Here is a 23254-nt window from a genome sequence, read left to right as displayed (position 1 = left end):
ACATAAGTTTTGTCATTGGAGAGAATTAGTCAATGAGCGTAGAACTCGAGCATATTGTTAAGCAAGCTCTTTCCACAAGAATACAATATTGTACGAAATTACATAAGTGCTAGGTAATGTCCACTTTGTATTTAAGACTCAAATTGAGAAGTTGGCTTGTGAATCTTGCATTTAATTGATACTAGAGATGAGGGTACAACTCCATTCTTTTCAATATTTTTTATTGGGTTACACCAAGGAAAGTTCTAAATCACTAGTCACTATTTTATATTCTATTGAGTCCTACACGCTTACTTTCATTTTATGCCACCAGTATGTATATGTGAGCATTTAAGAAAACATATAAAGCACATTTTAAGTGATAAAAACACAACCTTTGCTCATATCTACAAATAGAAGCCGAGTTTAGTTACATGAACCACACGAAGCATTACACTCCTTGCGCACTCCTGGTCTTATGGAATTAGAGGAGTCACATTATGGTATGAAGCATAAAAGGGCGCGAGTATAACATCGTTGGTATTTACATGAGAATGTACACAATTGCAAGACAAGTGAAAGATGTAGATGGAAACACGTTAGAAATAAAAATGTCTATTTTTTTCTATATCAATGTTGGTTTCAGTACCACCAATTTTATACCAATACAATATGGGATCATACCTTAAAAAATGTTGGTTTATGTAGCATATATAATCATACCATCTCATAAATCAATGTAAACCTTGAAATGGAGGAAACAAGATCCTACGATTGACCAATGTAAGCTAGAAGATCTTAGTTGACACAACATAATTAGTAATAAGAATAGGACTAGTTGTTGTCTTTAAGGAAGGGATACGAAATTAGGTTCCTGTTCCTTTTGTTGCATGAGATGGAGACAGTGAAGTGTCTATAGATGAACTAGTCTAACAATGGTAAAATGACTAAGTTTTATAGAATGTAGTAGATACAAGATGAAATATAGAAAGAGTAAGACATATCTGAGATGGAGACATAGAGAGGAAATTGGGACTGTAATATGAAGCTAATTGTACTAGAGAGAAACGTTGGAGATCCGTGTCTAAAGTTGAGGGAAAATTGAGAGATGATCGAAAATGAAATCGACAATATTTGATCACTTGCCTCTTAAAAATATGGGTCAATGACTGCTGGGTGCCCTGTTCTTAGGGTTTTCGTTCAATCAATGTTTTGTGATGCCTGCTAATGTCTGGTCTACTTTTCTTTAACTTTCTTGTTATCGGATTTGGACCTGTAGATAGAGAAAATTGGGAGAAATGGTTATTTCATATAAGGGATTACCTTATCCAAACCGCGTATTAGTGTTCTCTCTTCAACAATGATAATGGTGAGATAGGATGCATGCCCCCACAAGAAAAGAGGCTAAGAAAATGATAAATGGTGAAATGATGACACCTTATCTTAGGTACGAATTACATAATACACTTGATCATAATTGCTATAGCATATATTTCAATGATTGAATAATCAAATTGGGACTTCTTTATCGTTTCGCTCCCTGAATGCTTGATTGACTAGGTTTTTTGGTTTTCTATATTGAGTACATTGATTCCTAGAATGGGAAAGGGAGTTGTGTTTATATGAAGTTCACACCTTTTCGAAACATTTTGTTGTGATGGGACAACAAAACAAATTAGATTCATGCAAATTACAAGGTCCACTTTCATCTCTCAACAGTTGAGCCTATTTTAGCAAAATAGGGGTGTTGGGTGCACTAGTCCTTGAAAAATGTGCTAGTTAAAAGTTCACCAACAGGGGAAATAACCTGGTTTTCCAAAGCAATCTGAACATTAGGTACACACACGAATAAACCAGGCACACACAAAAAAATAGAAGAAAACCACATAGAAAACCATGCTGAAGAAGACCGTAGTCTACAAAAGGATAAACACTTGTGCAAGAGAAAACTCGTGACTTGTGCAAAATCGACGAGCTCCAAATGACCTTTTTGTGGGTTTGAGCAATTTCACTTACTATAGATTAACGTTTGCTCGCACCTCCATGAACCCAAAATAGCCTACGCCAATTTTTCAAGCTATGTGTTGTTAGTGTATGATATTCTAACTAGAATATTCTTCTATGTAAGTTTGCTAGATGGTTAGTTGTTAGAATAATGCCTGGTTATGTTAATCTTATCCATGAAACATTACATGATTCTAGATAGCATCTGATATTATAGGTGGAACTGTATTAGATATGTATTTTTAATCACCCCTAAGTTGATCAAAGATATTAAGAGCTTATCATTCATCTCAATCTGTGCATTTTCTTTTTTTGAGCTCCACTAGTTTTTTGGTACTCACATGTTTGTAATTTATTTTAATTATGACTGCAGATTTATAGAGGTTTTGATTGAGGTTGAGCATCTGAAAGGAATGTGGATTTGTGCCATAATATTTTTGTGTTCTTGTGAGGACATGATAATCCGAAGGTGTTTCTACTGTGATTTTAAAAATCCCGATGAATTGAAGTTTATAAAATTCATCGTATAAATAATAAAATAAAAATAGGAGATTTTATTTCATGGTTGATTAGTGTATTTTAAATTATATATATTTTTTATTAAATTGTTGATCATGGAGACCAAGTTGACAAATTTGAAGCTCTACTGTAGGGCGATCTTTTAGGAACACATTATTGTGTGGATAGTGGAAGCGCTTAATTAGCTAAAAGATGATTTGTCTTCAATTTTAATAAGACGATCAATTATTTTACTATGGTCAATCTGCATGTGTAAAGGTTTGGGATATTTTATTAAAAAGCCGATCCTTGTGTGCTGGCTTTTTGGCACTTTCTGGTGTGGTAAAATTTGCATAGGCTGATCTTTTGGCATAGATATTTGATTTGAACTAGTGATATAAAGTGGTTGTTTTGGCATAAATTGTTGGATATTGTTGGTCATGCTAGGATATGTTGTGGTCATTGATGTCAACATATTCCTATGATTTTCTCTGGTGATTGCAGATTGGGAAGATTTTCTGATCCGGTTTGTAGCGATGCTTTGTTGATCACTGTTTCGCAGAGTTCGGTATATCCTCTGGTATATTTTGGTGTGATCAGATCTGGTGCTGAGATTTTGGGATATTTCTTGGGAAGGTCTTGTGTATCTTAATTTCAGTTGAATCATGATTTGGTTCTCCGCAAGTTATCTTTCTTCCTGGCCGTTGTTGATTGGTTGTGTTCTTTAGCTTTCAGACGTTGACCGATGAAGATTTGAAAAGTAGTGTTGGTGCAGCTATTGTGGATGATTCTAATGTGCTTGCTGGTATTTTTTTTAATTATGTCCTATTTGTTTTGGCAATCTGTATTTATCGTTGTGTGAGTTTTTGGTGGTTTCTATCAACCAGTGATGATTTGTGTGTTATGCACCATTTCTGGTGGTGTAGCGTGTTGCGATTGATCTTTGCGTGATTTTCGGTGGAGTTATGTGTTTGGGAATTTGACCTAGAACCATGCTATGCTATGTAAACCACTATATTGGTCTGGTGGTCAGTGTTTGTATCGTGTGATGTAATTTTTTAATTGAGGGTCGAGGGTTTAGCCGACCTTGTTATCAAGGTTGATAAATTATATATATAGGTGATATAGTCATGTAATTTGGTTGTTTGATGTTGTGTCTTCATTATCAGAGAGAGGTTTGTGTGCGAACATGTGATGTATCCTTCGATGTTGAGTTTGTGGTGAGATTCTATTTGGAGATGCTATTCTTTCCGTTCATTTCTTTCGAATTGTAGTCCAAATCTTATTGCGAGTCAGTGAGACTTCCCTAAGGGTTGTAGCCTTCCGAGCAAATATTATTTGAGCAGTGAGCTCTAGGCAGTGTGCCTGAATGCATGTGCATTCCTCATTGTAATATTTTCACATACTATTGTAGAGTATCATCTTACTGTGGGTAGGTTCCCACCATGGTTTTTCGCTTAACTGGGTTTTGCGCATCAAAATCTTAGTGTTGTGTGTTGTGCTATTAATTTTCTTATCTGTCTTATTACTGCAGTTTATCAAATCTGTGTTTTGCGGTAAAGTTTGTTATTCCGGTGAAGACTGATTCACCCCCCTCTCATTCTTCCCTCTTGGCTGTTGTTAACATAAATATTGTCAAATCAAATCAATTTTTGGTCAATCTTAGAGTTGCATATGTTGCTTATCTATTTTTGCATGAATTTTGAACAATTTGAATAAAACTGTTTTGTCTTTCTCTATTAATTTTTCCTTGCATGAATGTCATTTTGGCTATTTACAAGGCCGCAAGACTCCTTCTTGGTCTAATTTTTAACCTTTTTTTACCGTTACTTGAGTTCTTCAAGGTCATGTTTTGCACCACTTAGACCAGTTATCTAGCATTAGAGGGCATGTGGAGATTTTGTTTTGCCTCATGGCCTCATCTAGTTTTACTTTATTTTGGTAGTCACGTTTGCCTTTTTAGGCTATAGTGTCCCTTGTTCCATTGCTGATGAAAAGATCCTTTGTCAACTATGAATCTTTGTTACATGAATTTTGGATGAGAATAATTGCTTCCAGAGATTTATTCCTATTACAAGCACTTTTTTGTGGAGGCTTTTATGGAGGAAGACAATAATAGTTCCTAGTGCATATTTTGTGTTCTTTTTGCCCCCGTATTGTTTATGCTCTTTCCAATTTGGTTATTTTAAAAATTGTTCACATATTTTAATGATGAAGTATCATTTCGTGAATTATACTACACAAAATGTAGTAAAGTTCCATCATCTGGGTGGTTACATGCACACACATCTAGTGTAGGTTTCATTCAAAGCTTTTTGAAAAATAAAACTTATGAAATATAAGTTACTAATTAACCATACAATCTCTTCAACAATTCCTCCAACTGGTAGCCAAATGATGTTACGTGCATCTAATTTTTTTGACATCATACCAACTAGAGAGTAACTATGCAGTTATTGTCATGAGCCTATTTCATAAATTACAAAATAATTTATACTTATTTATTTATTTTTCATTAAATTTAAAACAAATTAAGATAGAAATTTTTATTTGAATTAAATATACATTATTATGATAAAGATTTTTATAAATATATTAAATATTTTATTGAAAAGTTTTTTATAAATTATATAAATATGTATATTAAAATCATAAATAAAATAGAAACTCTATCAATTAGAAATATTTTAATTAATATAATGAAATGTCATCACACACAGGCATAGAATCCCAAGAAACCAACATCCTAACAAGCTAATATCAACTCTAAAATTTATCTAGAAGGAACATTCAGATACACTAACAAAGTCTAAATACGTAGTTGTTGTTGGTGCTCCAAAATGTTCCTTGTATTGTAATGGATTAGTCATATATGTATCCCACAAAATTATGATAGAAACATTTTACATCTACCACAATGAAAGAATAGATAACAATACTAAAAGTATAATAAATGTAAACCTAGGTATTTTGTCAATCTCCTAAAATATTATTCAAGAAAAAGATAACTGATATGAAAAAAATTACATGTTATAAATAGTTTTAGAAGAGTTAATCAAAGCTAGAAACTTGATTTTCAAGAGGATGCAATTTGAGAATATGAACCATCACATCAAGCAATTGGATGATGTTGAGTGTCGACATATTGCTAGGGAGACATGCAAGCTAAGGTGGTGCTTGATCATCATAGACCAATTCAGTGATGCCAAGTCAGTTCTTGTAGGTGTATTGAACCTAACTCATCAAAGGAGGAGCAAGTGACATATGGCATTACATCAAATATTATTCAATGTACCTAATCTCATTTCTCATTGATCCACATTCAAAGAGGGACATGTGCCCAAAGTGTTGTAGTTTTCTCATTGGTTAAAGTGGTTGTTGTTATAACTAGCCCTAATTAGGGTTTCATGGTTAAATCTCGGCCATTAAATTCAAATCAATCTCGGACATTCATTTGTATCAAGACTTCTATATAAGGTTTGCCTTCTCATTTTTAAAGGTTAATAGGTGGATAATAGAGTAGAGCAGAACTGTTAGAAAGTAGAGTAGGAGGAGGAAGCTAGAGATTGTTTCCAAGACTTGTTGAAATTAATACATAAGTTTTGTTGAAGATATGGTGGATGTTTGTGCTGTCTTTCTACATTTTGCATGGGTTCTTGTTACTTCTCAAAGTTAATTGAATTTTACTGATTATGATGGAGAAATGCGAAGATATATGATGAATTACTTAGTGCTCATACCATTTGTTATTTGTTGATTGCAAATTGTAGTGCATGGTTGGTCTAAACCTCATTGTTGAAATAGTTCGATTTTTTAGTATTTTTAAAAATGTAAAAAGTTCTATATATTATTATTTTTAAATTATATTTTGAATTTTAAAAATAATTTGTTTTAATTTATTTTGAAATTTTTATCTATTAATATTTATTGCTTTTAAAAGTTTATAATATTAAAATAATTAATTATGTATTTAAAAAATTTAATATTAAATTATATGTTTATGACTTCTTAAATATTATTCTTATTTAAAGGAGAATCTAGATCAATAGAACAATTTAGATTAAATTAAACTTAATGGTCGTTGGACATAAAATCGAAGCTATTGTTAATTCAGTTTAGAATGTGATTATTAACCACACATGTCATTAGAGGGATGCAAGGTTGTATGGGCTTTAGGATGACTTGACCTTATTATGTGTGGTCATAAGGTTGTTTGTAAAGCTAAAGCAAGGCAAGTATGGATATCGAGAAAATAATTATAGTGTGTAATTTAAGACTCCCAAATGTGAGAAATAAATACAAACAAGAGAAGTGTTGAAGTATACAACTTCTATGTAACTTCTTCCCTTGCCACTCTATCTACAAAATTCCTCAGATGTATTATGTACTGAGAAGTATAAGTGGATAATGCACTAAAGGATAGTGCATACGTGACAAAACACACAAAATGAGGTTATACATGGCAATTACAAATAATTCAATACTATGTTAATACTATTACTATTGGTTCAAAGATTTACAAAAGGTATAACCACCATACTAGGTGTCAACCTATGTTAACATCTTCATTAACGAGTTTGAATTACAAATTGGCCCAAAAATATCCCTCCCTCCCTCCCTCTCTCTCTCCCCTTTTGTATCTTTGTATCTCTTCTTTTCTATCCGTTTCTATCTCCTAATCTTTATCTTAATTTCTCCTTATCCCTCTACAACTATATCTCTCTTTATTTGTCCTTTTCATCCTCTCTCACTCTATCTAGGCACGTCTCACTCTCTTTAACCATCTATTTCTTTGCCACCTCCCTCTCTTCATTCCCATCTCTAGCTCTCTCTTCCTCTGTCACCCTATCTCCAGACATGTCTCGCTCTCTTTATCTATTCATCTCTCCCCTCTCACTATTGCAAACATAACATGAGCCTATTGGTAATGGAGTTCAATTATCTTTTGATTGAAAGGTTTTCTTTCACTTATGTTTGGTTTGTATTAATGAATGCACAATTGATTCAAAGTTATCCCTCGCTCATTCTCTCTCCCCCTCTCTATATATTTATCTCTTCTATCTCTATCTATTTCTCTCTCCTCTCTCTTTATCTCTTCCTCTCATATCCATATCCCTATTCTTCTCCATATCTATATCAATCTCGATCTCTATCTTCCTCTCTATATTTATCGCCTAACTCTATCTCCTCACTCCTTTATCTTTCCCTCACTCTTCCTCCTCTATCTCTCTCTTTATATCCCTATATCTCCCTCTCTCCTTCTCTCCCTATTTCAAACAAAACATAAGAATATTGGTAATGGAACTCGATTATATTCCCGGTTTAAGGGTTTTGTTTGATTGCATTTGTCCGTTTAAGTAGATGCATAGTTGATTTGGATCTATAATTTTTTCAAATGTTGAGACCTTTGTTGAATAAATAATATCATTTACTAAATGGTTTGCTAATTTATCTCACGTGTTGCACAAATATATGAAAAAATAGATCAATTTTTTTTAATAATCATTCCACATCTATTCGGCGTACATATTGCACACCAAGGTGCAATTGCTAGTTGTATATTCTTGACTTTTCTATTACACCATATCATTCAATAAAAAAGAGAATAGCGTTGATGGAAGAACCACAATCATCTGTAACCGCATAGGCTACCCATGCCTATTTGTATCACCTCCACATAGAAAAGTACCTAAAACCATGCTCTCTACATTAATAAACATTTTCTTACTTATGCAAACCATGTCATTAAAGGGTCCAAAAGTATAGGGATTCATTCAAAAAATATTCCTCACTTAATTGCATCCAATATTAGATCACTCCCGGTGTCCATGCTCTTACATGGATGTAGATTTACCTTTCGTATTAGTCATTTGTGGAAACTCAATGGGGAATTGGAGATTGTGAGTGTGGTATGAAAGACAAGGTAAAACCTATGAGAGATATTAAAAAAAAATGTACTCGAGTAGTTATCAAGAAAACTGAGATTATACTAGCGTAAAATATGACCAAACTGTTTTATTGACTTGCTCTTCTATAATATGAACCACTTATTATAATCATGAATCGATCAGGTGTAGAATTTTATTCCCCCTCTCACTCTATTTGTTCCTTATATTCGATTGTTGATCACTTTGATTTCTTAATTGTAAAAAGTTCATTAGTTAGCCACCCTTATCCAAAGAGAGTAAAAAGATAATTCTTGATAGGTAAACAAGGGATCATGGAACTAAACGTTTCCCAACCAAGAATCATCCCAATATATCACTTTTAACGCATTTTTTACTTCTCAAATTGAATATTTTTTATAAACTATTTATAATTGTCATATTATTTGATATAAAAGAAAAGAAAATTCAATCAATATAAATAAAAATAAATAAAATGAAATGTCTAATCAATATGAAATACTTTTCTCATATATTTGATTGAAGTAAGAGGAAAAAAATAATCTTTAATATTATATTTTCCTATTTAGTTACCCCAAACAACTAATTCATCAAAACATTAAGTTAAAAAAAATATTAAATAAACATATATCTCACAAAAATAATAAAAAATAAATCATCTAAATCAACTGTATGTACTTTGTTAAAAGGAGAATCGAGAGGACAATGCAGTCAACTGGACGAAAAGTTTTGGTGTCGAAAAATGGAAATAGACAGATCTCAAACATTAGAAAAAGTAGTAAACCTACTTTATTAAAGAGAATTCACTCACCTAAAGGTAAAATTTTGATCTCCAAAACTGCTAGAAAAGACACCTACTTCATTTACAACAATGCACTTCATTTACAACAACACACTCACCTAAAGATTAAATTTTGGCCGAGTTCAACTGTAGATGGATGTGAAAGAGACAATCTAAGCAACGCACTCAACGCAACGTGAGCAATGTTTTCGCACCCATCAACAGTTTGAGAATGAAGGCTCTTTTCTCTAAAATATCGCGGTTTACATTCATTATAGTTATGAGTATTGGAAGCGGTACGATTTTTAGTCACTGTTGTACCTTGACCCAAGGTAGTTCAAGATGCATTCAAACTACTCACCCATGACATTCTGAAAATCAGACATCAACGTCTTAATAAGGTTATATCTTATAGAGGTGATGGATTCTAGTGAATTGTAATGTCAAAACCGGATTCTATTTCCGCTACCCATCTACCCTCTAGGGTTTGGAAAAATAAAACGATCTTAAATAATTCTAAATACTAGATCCCTTGGACAACATGGTCTCTTCCAAGATGGGATTCTCAACACCACCAAAAAGTTTTTTTTCTTGTAGAATACCTCTCCAAAATCTATCTTCTTATACATTTATCCTCCATAAATTGGTTCTTATGTTTGCATATGTTGTCTTAAACCTATAATTTAGGTCTCCAAAACTGCTAAAGAAAAGTAATACACCTACTTGACTTCAAAATTGTAGATGGATGTGAAATAGATATTCTAATCAACGCATTCAATGTAAAGTAAATGAACATAAGTTATTTTGAGCAATGTTTTTCTGTCCTAGAACATAGACAATCTGAGAAATAAACATTGAGTAACATAAATTAATTTAAATGACGAGAGATAAAAATCTCATTGAAAAAGGGTACAAAGCATGGACAGTCTTTAGGCCAATATCCAACTCCAAGAAAGAAACTTTCCTCTCATACCGATTCTCCCACGGTGGAGAAAGATTTATATATTGTTTCCTTTGAAGAAGCCCACCGTTCCAATTAAGTCTAAACAATTCCACATTACTAAAATGATGGCGATGGCGAGAATACGTGTAAGGCAGGAGGTAAGTTGATCTTGAGATAGGCATACGCAGCAGGGCAGGGAGAAGATAGAAAATTTCAACGTTAATGAAAGGATGGTGAGAATACATCTGCGGTAGCAGGCGAGACAACCACATGCAGTAAGACTTAGTGTGACGTAAGGAAAAGAGCAACAACTCTGGAAGGATCCGTGAAATATACGGAGTCAAGATGAATTAGTCTTTGCGGAGAGTTATGGTTTGGGCTATATAAAGCGTGTAATGGGTTTGTAATAGACATTCATATCCTGATCTCTTGTGTCTGCGTTTCTATTACAATGGCTAACCGGATGATTTACTTCACGTTGGGACTTTTTCTGTTGATATGCTGTTACAGCGACAGGGTCATGGCAGGGGATCCGGATCCCTTGCAAGATTTCTGCGTTGCAGATGAGGAAAGCAACGGTGAGTGAGAATATTTATACATAAACAATGATAATGATTTGCTTATTAGACGAGTCGAGTTACTAACAGACAGATTGATTTGATCTTGTTTTAAACAGTTTTGGTGAACGGGTTCGTTTGCAAAGACCCAATGCAAGTTTCAGCAAACGATTTCTTCTTCCGGGGACTTGGGCAGGCAGGGAACACCGACAATGATGTGGGCTCCAACGTAACGATGGCGAACGTTAAACAGATACCAGGCCTCAATACGTTTGGAATATCGTTGGTCCGCATCGACTACGCAGTGGGTGGAATAAATCCTCCTCACACACACCCAAGAGCCACCGAAGTTCTTGTTTTACTGGAAGGCCAGCTTCTTGTGGGTTTCATTGACACCAGCAACAAATTTTTCAGCAAAACTTTGGAGAAGGGAGATGTGTTTGTGTTTCCAAAGGCACTTGTTCATTTCCAGCAGAATGTGGGGCATGAAAATGCAGTGGCCATAGCTGGATTGAGCAGCCAGTTTCCCGGAGTTCAGACAATCGCCAATTCTCTGTTTGCGGCGAATCCCCCTCTCCCCGATTCCGTTTTGAGCAAGGCCTTCCGCATCACCCAGGAACTGGTGAATTACATTCAAAAGAAATTCGCATACTAAACAAAACAAACAAGAGGTCTCCCAATGAAGACCGTCTTTCCCAATTCTTTTTTCTCACCGTTGAATAAAACTATCATTTTAGGGTTATTGGCGTCCTCTTGTGCCATTCATAGCATCTGTTTTGGACATCAGCATGTCCTCATCATATTCCAAAGATTGAAAATTAACCGTTGAATAAAACTATCATTTTAGGGTTATTGGCGTCCTCTTGTGCCATTCATAGCATCTGTTTTGGACATCAGTATGTCCTCATCATATTCCAAAGATTGAAAATTAAATATTGATGTCGTTTTGTCCCTTTGATGACAACATTAAAATTTCACTTTGCTGTAACACATTTTAAGGTAAGTTGTAAGCGCATTTTGAATATAATTTCCAATATCTCAAGGTATTTGTTGATTGATACGAAGAAGATAAAAGTGTCGTCATATTGAGAAATTGGCAATCGCATTTCCATCAAGAATAAGATAATAGATATAACTCATACATTATCAGTGAGATCTGCAAATATCATAATCTTCTACTTTTCCCATGCATTTATAAATGATCTAATAAAATAGAGCTTCATACATCAGTTCATTCTAAAGCTTCACGACCTCTTCTTTCATGCCTTCGATGTCTATATAACCTATGTCTTTGAAGCTTGCTCATTTTCATTCTATGCAACTACTGCAGATACTCAAATTCTTAAGAAACTGCAACAATAATGTCTTGAGTTGATGAAAAACATAGTACATGCTCACAACAAAAAAGAAGCATATTTCAAATACATAAATCTTATTCAATCAACATACTCTTTATTAAATAGTCTTGTGGTATTACAGGGGTGACATATTGTTATAAATCACAAAGGGGTGCGAAATATTATGTATAACATTGTAGGCACAAAATTTGACCACATACAAAATTTCAAGACAAGTGGAAGGTGTAGATGTAGAAGATACCAATTTTGGCTTTCTGAATGTTCACATCAGTAGCATAGTGCATTGGATCGGCACATAAGTGAAGAGAACAAAAATCAGCGATGGTGAGATTAGAATGGAATATTCGATTTGATTATCGATCGGTTGGTATTGGAGAAAGTTTTCTACATGATTTATTTAGGGAAGTGCTAATTTGTTTTAGACAAGTGCATGTATTTTATTCCATATTTGATAGCTAGGTGCATGTTTTTTATTCTAGGTTTTGATTGAGGTTGACAAGGAAGTGAACGCTATTTGGTTGCATAGTTTAGCTTGGGGGAAGACATTGAAAAGAGAGACTATAAAATAATGAAGATATCAATCAATAGATTTGGATGAAGAAAAACGTCGAGTAATAAGATGGTGCAACACTTGGAAATGGAGATTCTAGATTTCAACTCATGGAAACATAAGTTTTGTCATTGGAGAGAATTAGTCAATGAGCGTAGAACTCGAGCATATTGTTAAGCAAGCTCTTTCCACAAGAATACAATATTGTACGAAATTACATAAGTGCTAGGTAATGTCCACTTTGTATTTAAGACTCAAATTGAGAAGTTGGCTTGTGAATCTTGCATTTAATTGATACTAGAGATGAGGGTACAACTCCATTCTTTTCAATATTTTTTATTGGGTTACACCAAGGAAAGTTCTAAATCACTAGTCACTATTTTATATTCTATTGAGTCCTACACGCTTACTTTCATTTTATGCCACCAGTATGTATATGTGAGCATTTAAGAAAACATATAAAGCACATTTTAAGTGATAAAAACACAACCTTTGCTCATATCTACAAATAGAAGCCGAGTTTAGTTACATGAACCACACGAAGCATTACACTCCTTGCGCACTCCTGGTCTTATGGAATTAGAGGAGTCACATTATGGTATGAAGCATAAAAGGGCGCGAGTATAACATCGTTGGTATTTACATGAGAATGTACACAATTGCAAGACAAGTGAAAGATGTAGATGGAAACACGTTAGAAATAAAAATGTCTATTTTTTTCTATATCAATGTTGGTTTCAGTACCACCAATTTTATACCAATACAATATGGGATCATACCTTAAAAAATGTTGGTTTATGTAGCATATATAATCATACCATCTCATAAATCAATGTAAACCTTGAAATGGAGGAAACAAGATCCTACGATTGACCAATGTAAGCTAGAAGATCTTAGTTGACACAACATAATTAGTAATAAGAATAGGACTAGTTGTTGTCTTTAAGGAAGGGATACGAAATTAGGTTCCTGTTCCTTTTGTTGCATGAGATGGAGACAGTGAAGTGTCTATAGATGAACTAGTCTAACAATGGTAAAATGACTAAGTTTTATAGAATGTAGTAGATACAAGATGAAATATAGAAAGAGTAAGACATATCTGAGATGGAGACATAGAGAGGAAATTGGGACTGTAATATGAAGCTAATTGTACTAGAGAGAAACGTTGGAGATCCGTGTCTAAAGTTGAGGGAAAATTGAGAGATGATCGAAAATGAAATCGACAATATTTGATCACTTGCCTCTTAAAAATATGGGTCAATGACTGCTGGGTGCCCTGTTCTTAGGGTTTTCGTTCAATCAATGTTTTGTGATGCCTGCTAATGTCTGGTCTACTTTTCTTTAACTTTCTTGTTATCGGATTTGGACCTGTAGATAGAGAAAATTGGGAGAAATGGTTATTTCATATAAGGGATTACCTTATCCAAACCGCGTATTAGTGTTCTCTCTTCAACAATGATAATGATGAGATAGGATGCATGCCCCCACAAGAAAAGAGGCTAAGCAAATGATAAATGGTGAAATGATGACACCTTATCTTAGGTACGAATTACATAATACACTTGATCATAATTGCTATAGCATATATTTCAATGATTGAATAATCAAATTGGGACTTCTTTATCGTTTCGCTCCCTGAATGCTTGATTGACTAGGTTTTTTGGTTTTCTATATTGAGTACATTGATTCCTAGAATGGGAAAGGGAGTTGTGTTTATATGAAGTTCACACCTTTTCGAAACATTTTGTTGTGATGGGACAACAAAACAAATTAGATTCATGCAAATTACAAGGTCCACTTTCATCTCTCAACAGTTGAGCCTATTTTAGCAAAATAGGGGTGTTGGGTGCACTAGTCCTTGAAAAATGTGCTAGTTAAAAGTTCACCAACAGGGGAAATAACCTGGTTTTCCAAAGCAATCTGAACATTAGGTACACACACGAATAAACCAGGCACACACAAAAAAATAGAAGAAAACCACATAGAAAACCATGCTGAAGAAGACCGTAGTCTACAAAAGGATAAACACTTGTGCAAGAGAAAACTCGTGACTTGTGCAAAATCGACGAGCTCCAAATGACCTTTTTGTGGGTTTGAGCAATTTCACTTACTATAGATTAACGTTTGCTCGCACCTCCATGAACCCAAAATAGCCTACGCCAATTTTTCAAGCTATGTGTTGTTAGTGTATGATATTCTAACTAGAATATTCTTCTATGTAAGTTTGCTAGATGGTTAGTTGTTAGAATAATGCCTGGTTATGTTAATCTTATCCATGAAACATTACATGATTCTAGATAGCATCTGATATTATAGGTGGAACTGTATTAGATATGTATTTTTAATCACCCCTAAGTTGATCAAAGATATTAAGAGCTTATCATTCATCTCAATCTGTGCATTTTCTTTTTTTGAGCTCCACTAGTTTTTTGGTACTCACATGTTTGTAATTTATTTTAATTATGACTGCAGATTTATAGAGGTTTTGATTGAGGTTGAGCATCTGAAAGGAATGTGGATTTGTGCCATAATATTTTTGTGTTCTTGTGAGGACATGATAATCCGAAGGTGTTTCTACTGTGATTTTAAAAATCCCGATGAATTGAAGTTTATAAAATTCATCGTATAAATAATAAAATAAAAATAGGAGATTTTATTTCATGGTTGATTAGTGTATTTTAAATTATATATATTTTTTATTAAATTGTTGATCATGGAGACCAAGTTGACAAATTTGAAGCTCTACTGTAGGGCGATTTTTTAGGAACACATTATTGTGTGGATAGTGGAAGCGCTTAATTAGCTAAAAGATGATTTGTCTTCAATTTTAATAAGACGATCAATTATTTTACTATGGTCAATCTGCATGTGTAAAGGTTTGGGATATTTTATTAAAAAGCCGATCCTTGTGTGCTGGCTTTTTGGCACTTTCTGGTGTGGTAAAATTTGCATAGGCTGATCTTTTGGCATAGATATTTGATTTGAACTAGTGATATAAAGTGGTTGTTTTGGCATAAATTGTTGGATATTGTTGGTCATGCTAGGATATGTTGTGGTCATTGATGTCAACATATTCCTATGATTTTCTCTGGTGATTGCAGATTGGGAAGATTTTCTGATCCGGTTTGTAGCGATGCTTTGTTGATCACTGTTTCGCAGAGTTCGGTATATCCTCTGGTATATTTTGGTGTGATCAGATCTGGTGCTGAGATTTTGGGATATTTCTTGGGAAGGTCTTGTGTATCTTAATTTCAGTTGAATCATGATTTGGTTCTCCGCAAGTTATCTTTCTTCCTGGCCGTTGTTGATTGGTTGTGTTCTTTAGCTTTCAGACGTTGACCGATGAAGATTTGAAAAGTAGTGTTGGTGCAGCTATTGTGGATGATTCTAATGTGCTTGCTGGTATTTTTTTTAATTATGTCCTATTTGTTTTGGCAATCTGTATTTATCGTTGTGTGAGTTTTTGGTGGTTTCTATCAACCAGTGATGATTTGTGTGTTATGCACCATTTCTGGTGGTGTAGCGTGTTGCGATTGATCTTTGCGTGATTTTCGGTGGAGTTATGTGTTTGGGAATTTGACCTAGAACCATGCTATGCTATGTAAACCACTATATTGGTCTGGTGGTCAGTGTTTGTATCGTGTGATGTAATTTTTTAATTGAGGGTCGAGGGTTTAGCCGACCTTGTTATCAAGGTTGATAAATTATATATATAGGTGATATAGTCATGTAATTTGGTTGTTTGATGTTGTGTCTTCATTATCAGAGAGAGGTTTGTGTGCGAACATGTGATGTATCCTTCGATGTTGAGTTTGTGGTGAGATTCTATTTGGAGATGCTATTCTTTCCGTTCATTTCTTTCGAATTGTAGTCCAAATCTTATTGCGAGTCAGTGAGACTTCCCTAAGGGTTGTAGCCTTCCGAGCAAATATTATTTGAGCAGTGAGCTCTAGGCAGTGTGCCTGAATGCATGTGCATTCCTCATTGTAATATTTTCACATACTATTGTAGAGTATCATCTTACTGTGGGTAGGTTCCCACCATGGTTTTTCGCTTAACTGGGTTTTGCGCATCAAAATCTTAGTGTTGTGTGTTGTGCTATTAATTTTCTTATCTGTCTTATTACTGCAGTTTATCAAATCTGTGTTTTGCGGTAAAGTTTGTTATTCCGGTGAAGACTGATTCACCCCCCTCTCATTCTTCCCTCTTGGCTGTTGTTAACATAAATATTGTCAAATCAAATCAATTTTTGGTCAATCTTAGAGTTGCATATGTTGCTTATCTATTTTTGCATGAATTTTGAACAATTTGAATAAAACTGTTTTGTCTTTCTCTATTAATTTTTCCTTGCATGAATGTCATTTTGGCTATTTACAAGGCCGCAAGACTCCTTCTTGGTCTAATTTTTAACCTTTTTTTACCGTTACTTGAGTTCTTCAAGGTCATGTTTTGCACCACTTAGACCAGTTATCTAGCATTAGAGGGCATGTGGAGATTTTGTTTTGCCTCATGGCCTCATCTAGTTTTACTTTATTTTGGTAGTCACGTTTGCCTTTTTAGGCTATAGTGTCCCTTGTTCCATTGCTGATGAAAAGATCCTTTGTCAACTATGAATCTTTGTTACATGAATTTTGGATGAGAATAATTGCTTCCAGAGATTTATTCCTATTACAAGCACTTTTTTGTGGAGGCTTTTATGGAGGAAGACAATAATAGTTCCTAGTGCATATTTTGTGTTCTTTTTGCCCCCGTATTGTTTATGCTCTTTCCAATTTGGTTATTTTAAAAATTGTTCACATATTTTAATGATGAAGTATCATTTCGTGAATTATACTACACAAAATGTAGTAAAGTTCCATCATCTGGGTGGTTACATGCACACACATCTAGTGTAGGTTTCATTCAAAGCTTTTTGAAAAATAAAACTTATGAAATATAAGTTACTAATTAACCATACAATCTCTTCAACAATTCCTCCAACTGGTAGCCAAATGATGTTACGTGCATCTAATTTTTTTGACATCATACCAACTAGAGAGTAACTATGCAGTTATTGTCATGAGCCTATTTCATAAATTACAAAATAATTTATACTTATTTATTTATTTTTCATTAAATTTAAAACAAATTAAGATAGAAATTTTTATTTGAATTAAATATACATTATTATGATAAAGATTTTTATAAATATATTAAATATTTTATTGAAAAGTTTTTTATAAATTATATAAATATGTATATTAAAATCATAAATAAAATAGAAACTCTATCAATTAGAAATATTTTAATTAATATAATGAAATGTCATCACACACAGGCATAGAATCCCAAGAAACCAACATCCTAACAAGCTAATATCAACTCTAAAATTTATCTAGAAGGAACATTCAGATACACTAACAAAGTCTAAATACGTAGTTGTTGTTGGTGCTCCAAAATGTTCCTTGTATTGTAATGGATTAGTCATATATGTATCCCACAAAATTATGATAGAAACATTTTACATCTACCACAATGAAAGAATAGATAACAATACTAAAAGTATAATAAATGTAAACCTAGGTATTTTGTCAATCTCCTAAAATATTATTCAAGAAAAAGATAACTGATATGAAAAAAATTACATGTTATAAATAGTTTTAGAAGAGTTAATCAAAGCTAGAAACTTGATTTTCAAGAGGATGCAATTTGAGAATATGAACCATCACATCAAGCAATTGGATGATGTTGAGTGTCGACATATTGCTAGGGAGACATGCAAGCTAAGGTGGTGCTTGATCATCATAGACCAATTCAGTGATGCCAAGTCAGTTCTTGTAGGTGTATTGAACCTAACTCATCAAAGGAGGAGCAAGTGACATATGGCATTACATCAAATATTATTCAATGTACCTAATCTCATTTCTCATTGATCCACATTCAAAGAGGGACATGTGCCCAAAGTGTTGTAGTTTTCTCATTGGTTAAAGTGGTTGTTGTTATAACTAGCCCTAATTAGGGTTTCATGGTTAAATCTCGGCCATTAAATTCAAATCAATCTCGGACATTCATTTGTATCAAGACTTCTATATAAGGTTTGCCTTCTCATTTTTAAAGGTTAATAGGTGGATAATAGAGTAGAGCAGAACTGTTAGAAAGTAGAGTAGGAGGAGGAAGCTAGAGATTGTTTCCAAGACTTGTTGAAATTAATACATAAGTTTTGTTGAAGATATGGTGGATGTTTGTGCTGTCTTTCTACATTTTGCATGGGTTCTTGTTACTTCTCAAAGTTAATTGAATTTTACTGATTATGATGGAGAAATGCGAAGATATATGATGAATTACTTAGTGCTCATACCATTTGTTATTTGTTGATTGCAAATTGTAGTGCATGGTTGGTCTAAACCTCATTGTTGAAATAGTTCGATTTTTTAGTATTTTTAAAAATGTAAAAAGTTCTATATATTATTATTTTTAAATTATATTTTGAATTTTAAAAATAATTTGTTTTAATTTATTTTGAAATTTTTATCTATTAATATTTATTGCTTTTAAAAGTTTATAATATTAAAATAATTAATTATGTATTTAAAAAATTTAATATTAAATTATATGTTTATGACTTCTTAAATATTATTCTTATTTAAAGGAGAATCTAGATCAATAGAACAATTTAGATTAAATTAAACTTAATGGTCGTTGGACATAAAATCGAAGCTATTGTTAATTCAGTTTAGAATGTGATTATTAACCACACATGTCATTAGAGGGATGCAAGGTTGTATGGGCTTTAGGATGACTTGACCTTATTATGTGTGGTCATAAGGTTGTTTGTAAAGCTAAAGCAAGGCAAGTATGGATATCGAGAAAATAATTATAGTGTGTAATTTAAGACTCCCAAATGTGAGAAATAAATACAAACAAGAGAAGTGTTGAAGTATACAACTTCTATGTAACTTCTTCCCTTGCCACTCTATCTACAAAATTCCTCAGATGTATTATGTACTGAGAAGTATAAGTGGATAATGCACTAAAGGATAGTGCATACGTGACAAAACACACAAAATGAGGTTATACATGGCAATTACAAATAATTCAATACTATGTTAATACTATTACTATTGGTTCAAAGATTTACAAAAGGTATAACCACCATACTAGGTGTCAACCTATGTTAACATCTTCATTAACGAGTTTGAATTACAAATTGGCCCAAAAATATCCCTCCCTCCCTCCCTCTCTCTCTCCCCTTTTGTATCTTTGTATCTCTTCTTTTCTATCCGTTTCTATCTCCTAATCTTTATCTTAATTTCTCCTTATCCCTCTACAACTATATCTCTCTTTATTTGTCCTTTTCATCCTCTCTCACTCTATCTAGGCACGTCTCACTCTCTTTAACCATCTATTTCTTTGCCACCTCCCTCTCTTCATTCCCATCTCTAGCTCTCTCTTCCTCTGTCACCCTATCTCCAGACATGTCTCGCTCTCTTTATCTATTCATCTCTCCCCTCTCACTATTGCAAACATAACATGAGCCTATTGGTAATGGAGTTCAATTATCTTTTGATTGAAAGGTTTTCTTTCACTTATGTTTGGTTTGTATTAATGAATGCACAATTGATTCAAAGTTATCCCTCGCTCATTCTCTCTCCCCCTCTCTATATATTTATCTCTTCTATCTCTATCTATTTCTCTCTCCTCTCTCTTTATCTCTTCCTCTCATATCCATATCCCTATTCTTCTCCATATCTATATCAATCTCGATCTCTATCTTCCTCTCTATATTTATCGCCTAACTCTATCTCCTCACTCCTTTATCTTTCCCTCACTCTTCCTCCTCTATCTCTCTCTTTATATCCCTATATCTCCCTCTCTCCTTCTCTCCCTATTTCAAACAAAACATAAGAATATTGGTAATGGAACTCGATTATATTCCCGGTTTAAGGGTTTTGTTTGATTGCATTTGTCCGTTTAAGTAGATGCATAGTTGATTTGGATCTATAATTTTTTCAAATGTTGAGACCTTTGTTGAATAAATAATATCATTTACTAAATGGTTTGCTAATTTATCTCACGTGTTGCACAAATATATGAAAAAATAGATCAATTTTTTTTAATAATCATTCCACATCTATTCGGCGTACATATTGCACACCAAGGTGCAATTGCTAGTTGTATATTCTTGACTTTTCTATTACACCATATCATTCAATAAAAAAGAGAATAGCGTTGATGGAAGAACCACAATCATCTGTAACCGCATAGGCTACCCATGCCTATTTGTATCACCTCCACATAGAAAAGTACCTAAAACCATGCTCTCTACATTAATAAACATTTTCTTACTTATGCAAACCATGTCATTAAAGGGTCCAAAAGTATAGGGATTCATTCAAAAAATATTCCTCACTTAATTGCATCCAATATTAGATCACTCCCGGTGTCCATGCTCTTACATGGATGTAGATTTACCTTTCGTATTAGTCATTTGTGGAAACTCAATGGGGAATTGGAGATTGTGAGTGTGGTATGAAAGACAAGGTAAAACCTATGAGAGATATTAAAAAAAAATGTACTCGAGTAGTTATCAAGAAAACTGAGATTATACTAGCGTAAAATATGACCAAACTGTTTTATTGACTTGCTCTTCTATAATATGAACCACTTATTATAATCATGAATCGATCAGGTGTAGAATTTTATTCCCCCTCTCACTCTATTTGTTCCTTATATTCGATTGTTGATCACTTTGATTTCTTAATTGTAAAAAGTTCATTAGTTAGCCACCCTTATCCAAAGAGAGTAAAAAGATAATTCTTGATAGGTAAACAAGGGATCATGGAACTAAACGTTTCCCAACCAAGAATCATCCCAATATATCACTTTTAACGCATTTTTTACTTCTCAAATTGAATATTTTTTATAAACTATTTATAATTGTCATATTATTTGATATAAAAGAAAAGAAAATTCAATCAATATAAATAAAAATAAATAAAATGAAATGTCTAATCAATATGAAATACTTTTCTCATATATTTGATTGAAGTAAGAGGAAAAAAATAATCTTTAATATTATATTTTCCTATTTAGTTACCCCAAACAACTAATTCATCAAAACATTAAGTTAAAAAAAATATTAAATAAACATATATCTCACAAAAATAATAAAAAATAAATCATCTAAATCAACTGTATGTACTTTGTTAAAAGGAGAATCGAGAGGACAATGCAGTCAACTGGACGAAAAGTTTTGGTGTCGAAAAATGGAAATAGACAGATCTCAAACATTAGAAAAAGTAGTAAACCTACTTTATTAAAGAGAATTCACTCACCTAAAGGTAAAATTTTGATCTCCAAAACTGCTAGAAAAGACACCTACTTCATTTACAACAATGCACTTCATTTACAACAACACACTCACCTAAAGATTAAATTTTGGCCGAGTTCAACTGTAGATGGATGTGAAAGAGACAATCTAAGCAACGCACTCAACGCAACGTGAGCAATGTTTTCGCACCCATCAACAGTTTGAGAATGAAGGCTCTTTTCTCTAAAATATCGCGGTTTACATTCATTATAGTTATGAGTATTGGAAGCGGTACGATTTTTAGTCACTGTTGTACCTTGACCCAAGGTAGTTCAAGATGCATTCAAACTACTCACCCATGACATTCTGAAAATCAGACATCAACGTCTTAATAAGGTTATATCTTATAGAGGTGATGGATTCTAGTGAATTGTAATGTCAAAACCGGATTCTATTTCCGCTACCCATCTACCCTCTAGGGTTTGGAAAAATAAAACGATCTTAAATAATTCTAAATACTAGATCCCTTGGACAACATGGTCTCTTCCAAGATGGGATTCTCAACACCACCAAAAAGTTTTTTTTCTTGTAGAATACCTCTCCAAAATCTATCTTCTTATACATTTATCCTCCATAAATTGGTTCTTATGTTTGCATATGTTGTCTTAAACCTATAATTTAGGTCTCCAAAACTGCTAAAGAAAAGTAATACACCTACTTGACTTCAAAATTGTAGATGGATGTGAAATAGATATTCTAATCAACGCATTCAATGTAAAGTAAATGAACATAAGTTATTTTGAGCAATGTTTTTCTGTCCTAGAACATAGACAATCTGAGAAATAAACATTGAGTAACATAAATTAATTTAAATGACGAGAGATAAAAATCTCATTGAAAAAGGGTACAAAGCATGGACAGTCTTTAGGCCAATATCCAACTCCAAGAAAGAAACTTTCCTCTCATACCGATTCTCCCACGGTGGAGAAAGATTTATATATTGTTTCCTTTGAAGAAGCCCACCGTTCCAATTAAGTCTAAACAATTCCACATTACTAAAATGATGGCGATGGCGAGAATACGTGTAAGGCAGGAGGTAAGTTGATCTTGAGATAGGCATACGCAGCAGGGCAGGGAGAAGATAGAAAATTTCAACGTTAATGAAAGGATGGTGAGAATACATCTGCGGTAGCAGGCGAGACAACCACATGCAGTAAGACTTAGTGTGACGTAAGGAAAAGAGCAACAACTCTGGAAGGATCCGTGAAATATACGGAGTCAAGATGAATTAGTCTTTGCGGAGAGTTATGGTTTGGGCTATATAAAGCGTGTAATGGGTTTGTAATAGACATTCATATCCTGATCTCTTGTGTCTGCGTTTCTATTACA

The 23254-nt window shown here is 33.5% G+C and overlaps 1 protein-coding gene across 1 annotated transcript; it reads left to right on the top strand.

The window, feature by feature from the left end:
* Positions 1-10562: 10562 nt before the first annotated feature.
* Positions 10563-11323, top strand: LOC131864377 (putative germin-like protein 2-1). Its single transcript, XM_059215224.1, has 2 exons — positions 10563-10689; positions 10788-11323. Exons 1-2 carry the CDS (start codon positions 10563-10565, stop codon positions 11321-11323), a joined length of 663 nt encoding a protein of 220 aa, XP_059071207.1.
* Positions 11324-23254: the final 11931 nt, after the last annotated feature.

The sequence above is a fragment of the Cryptomeria japonica genome, unplaced genomic scaffold (assembly GCF_030272615.1).
Source record: "Cryptomeria japonica unplaced genomic scaffold, Sugi_1.0 HiC_scaffold_84, whole genome shotgun sequence".
Lineage (NCBI taxonomy): Eukaryota > Viridiplantae > Streptophyta > Pinopsida > Cupressales > Cupressaceae > Cryptomeria > Cryptomeria japonica.
The sequence above is the reverse complement of the archived record's forward strand: the minus strand, read 5'-3'. Positions and strand labels throughout refer to the sequence as shown.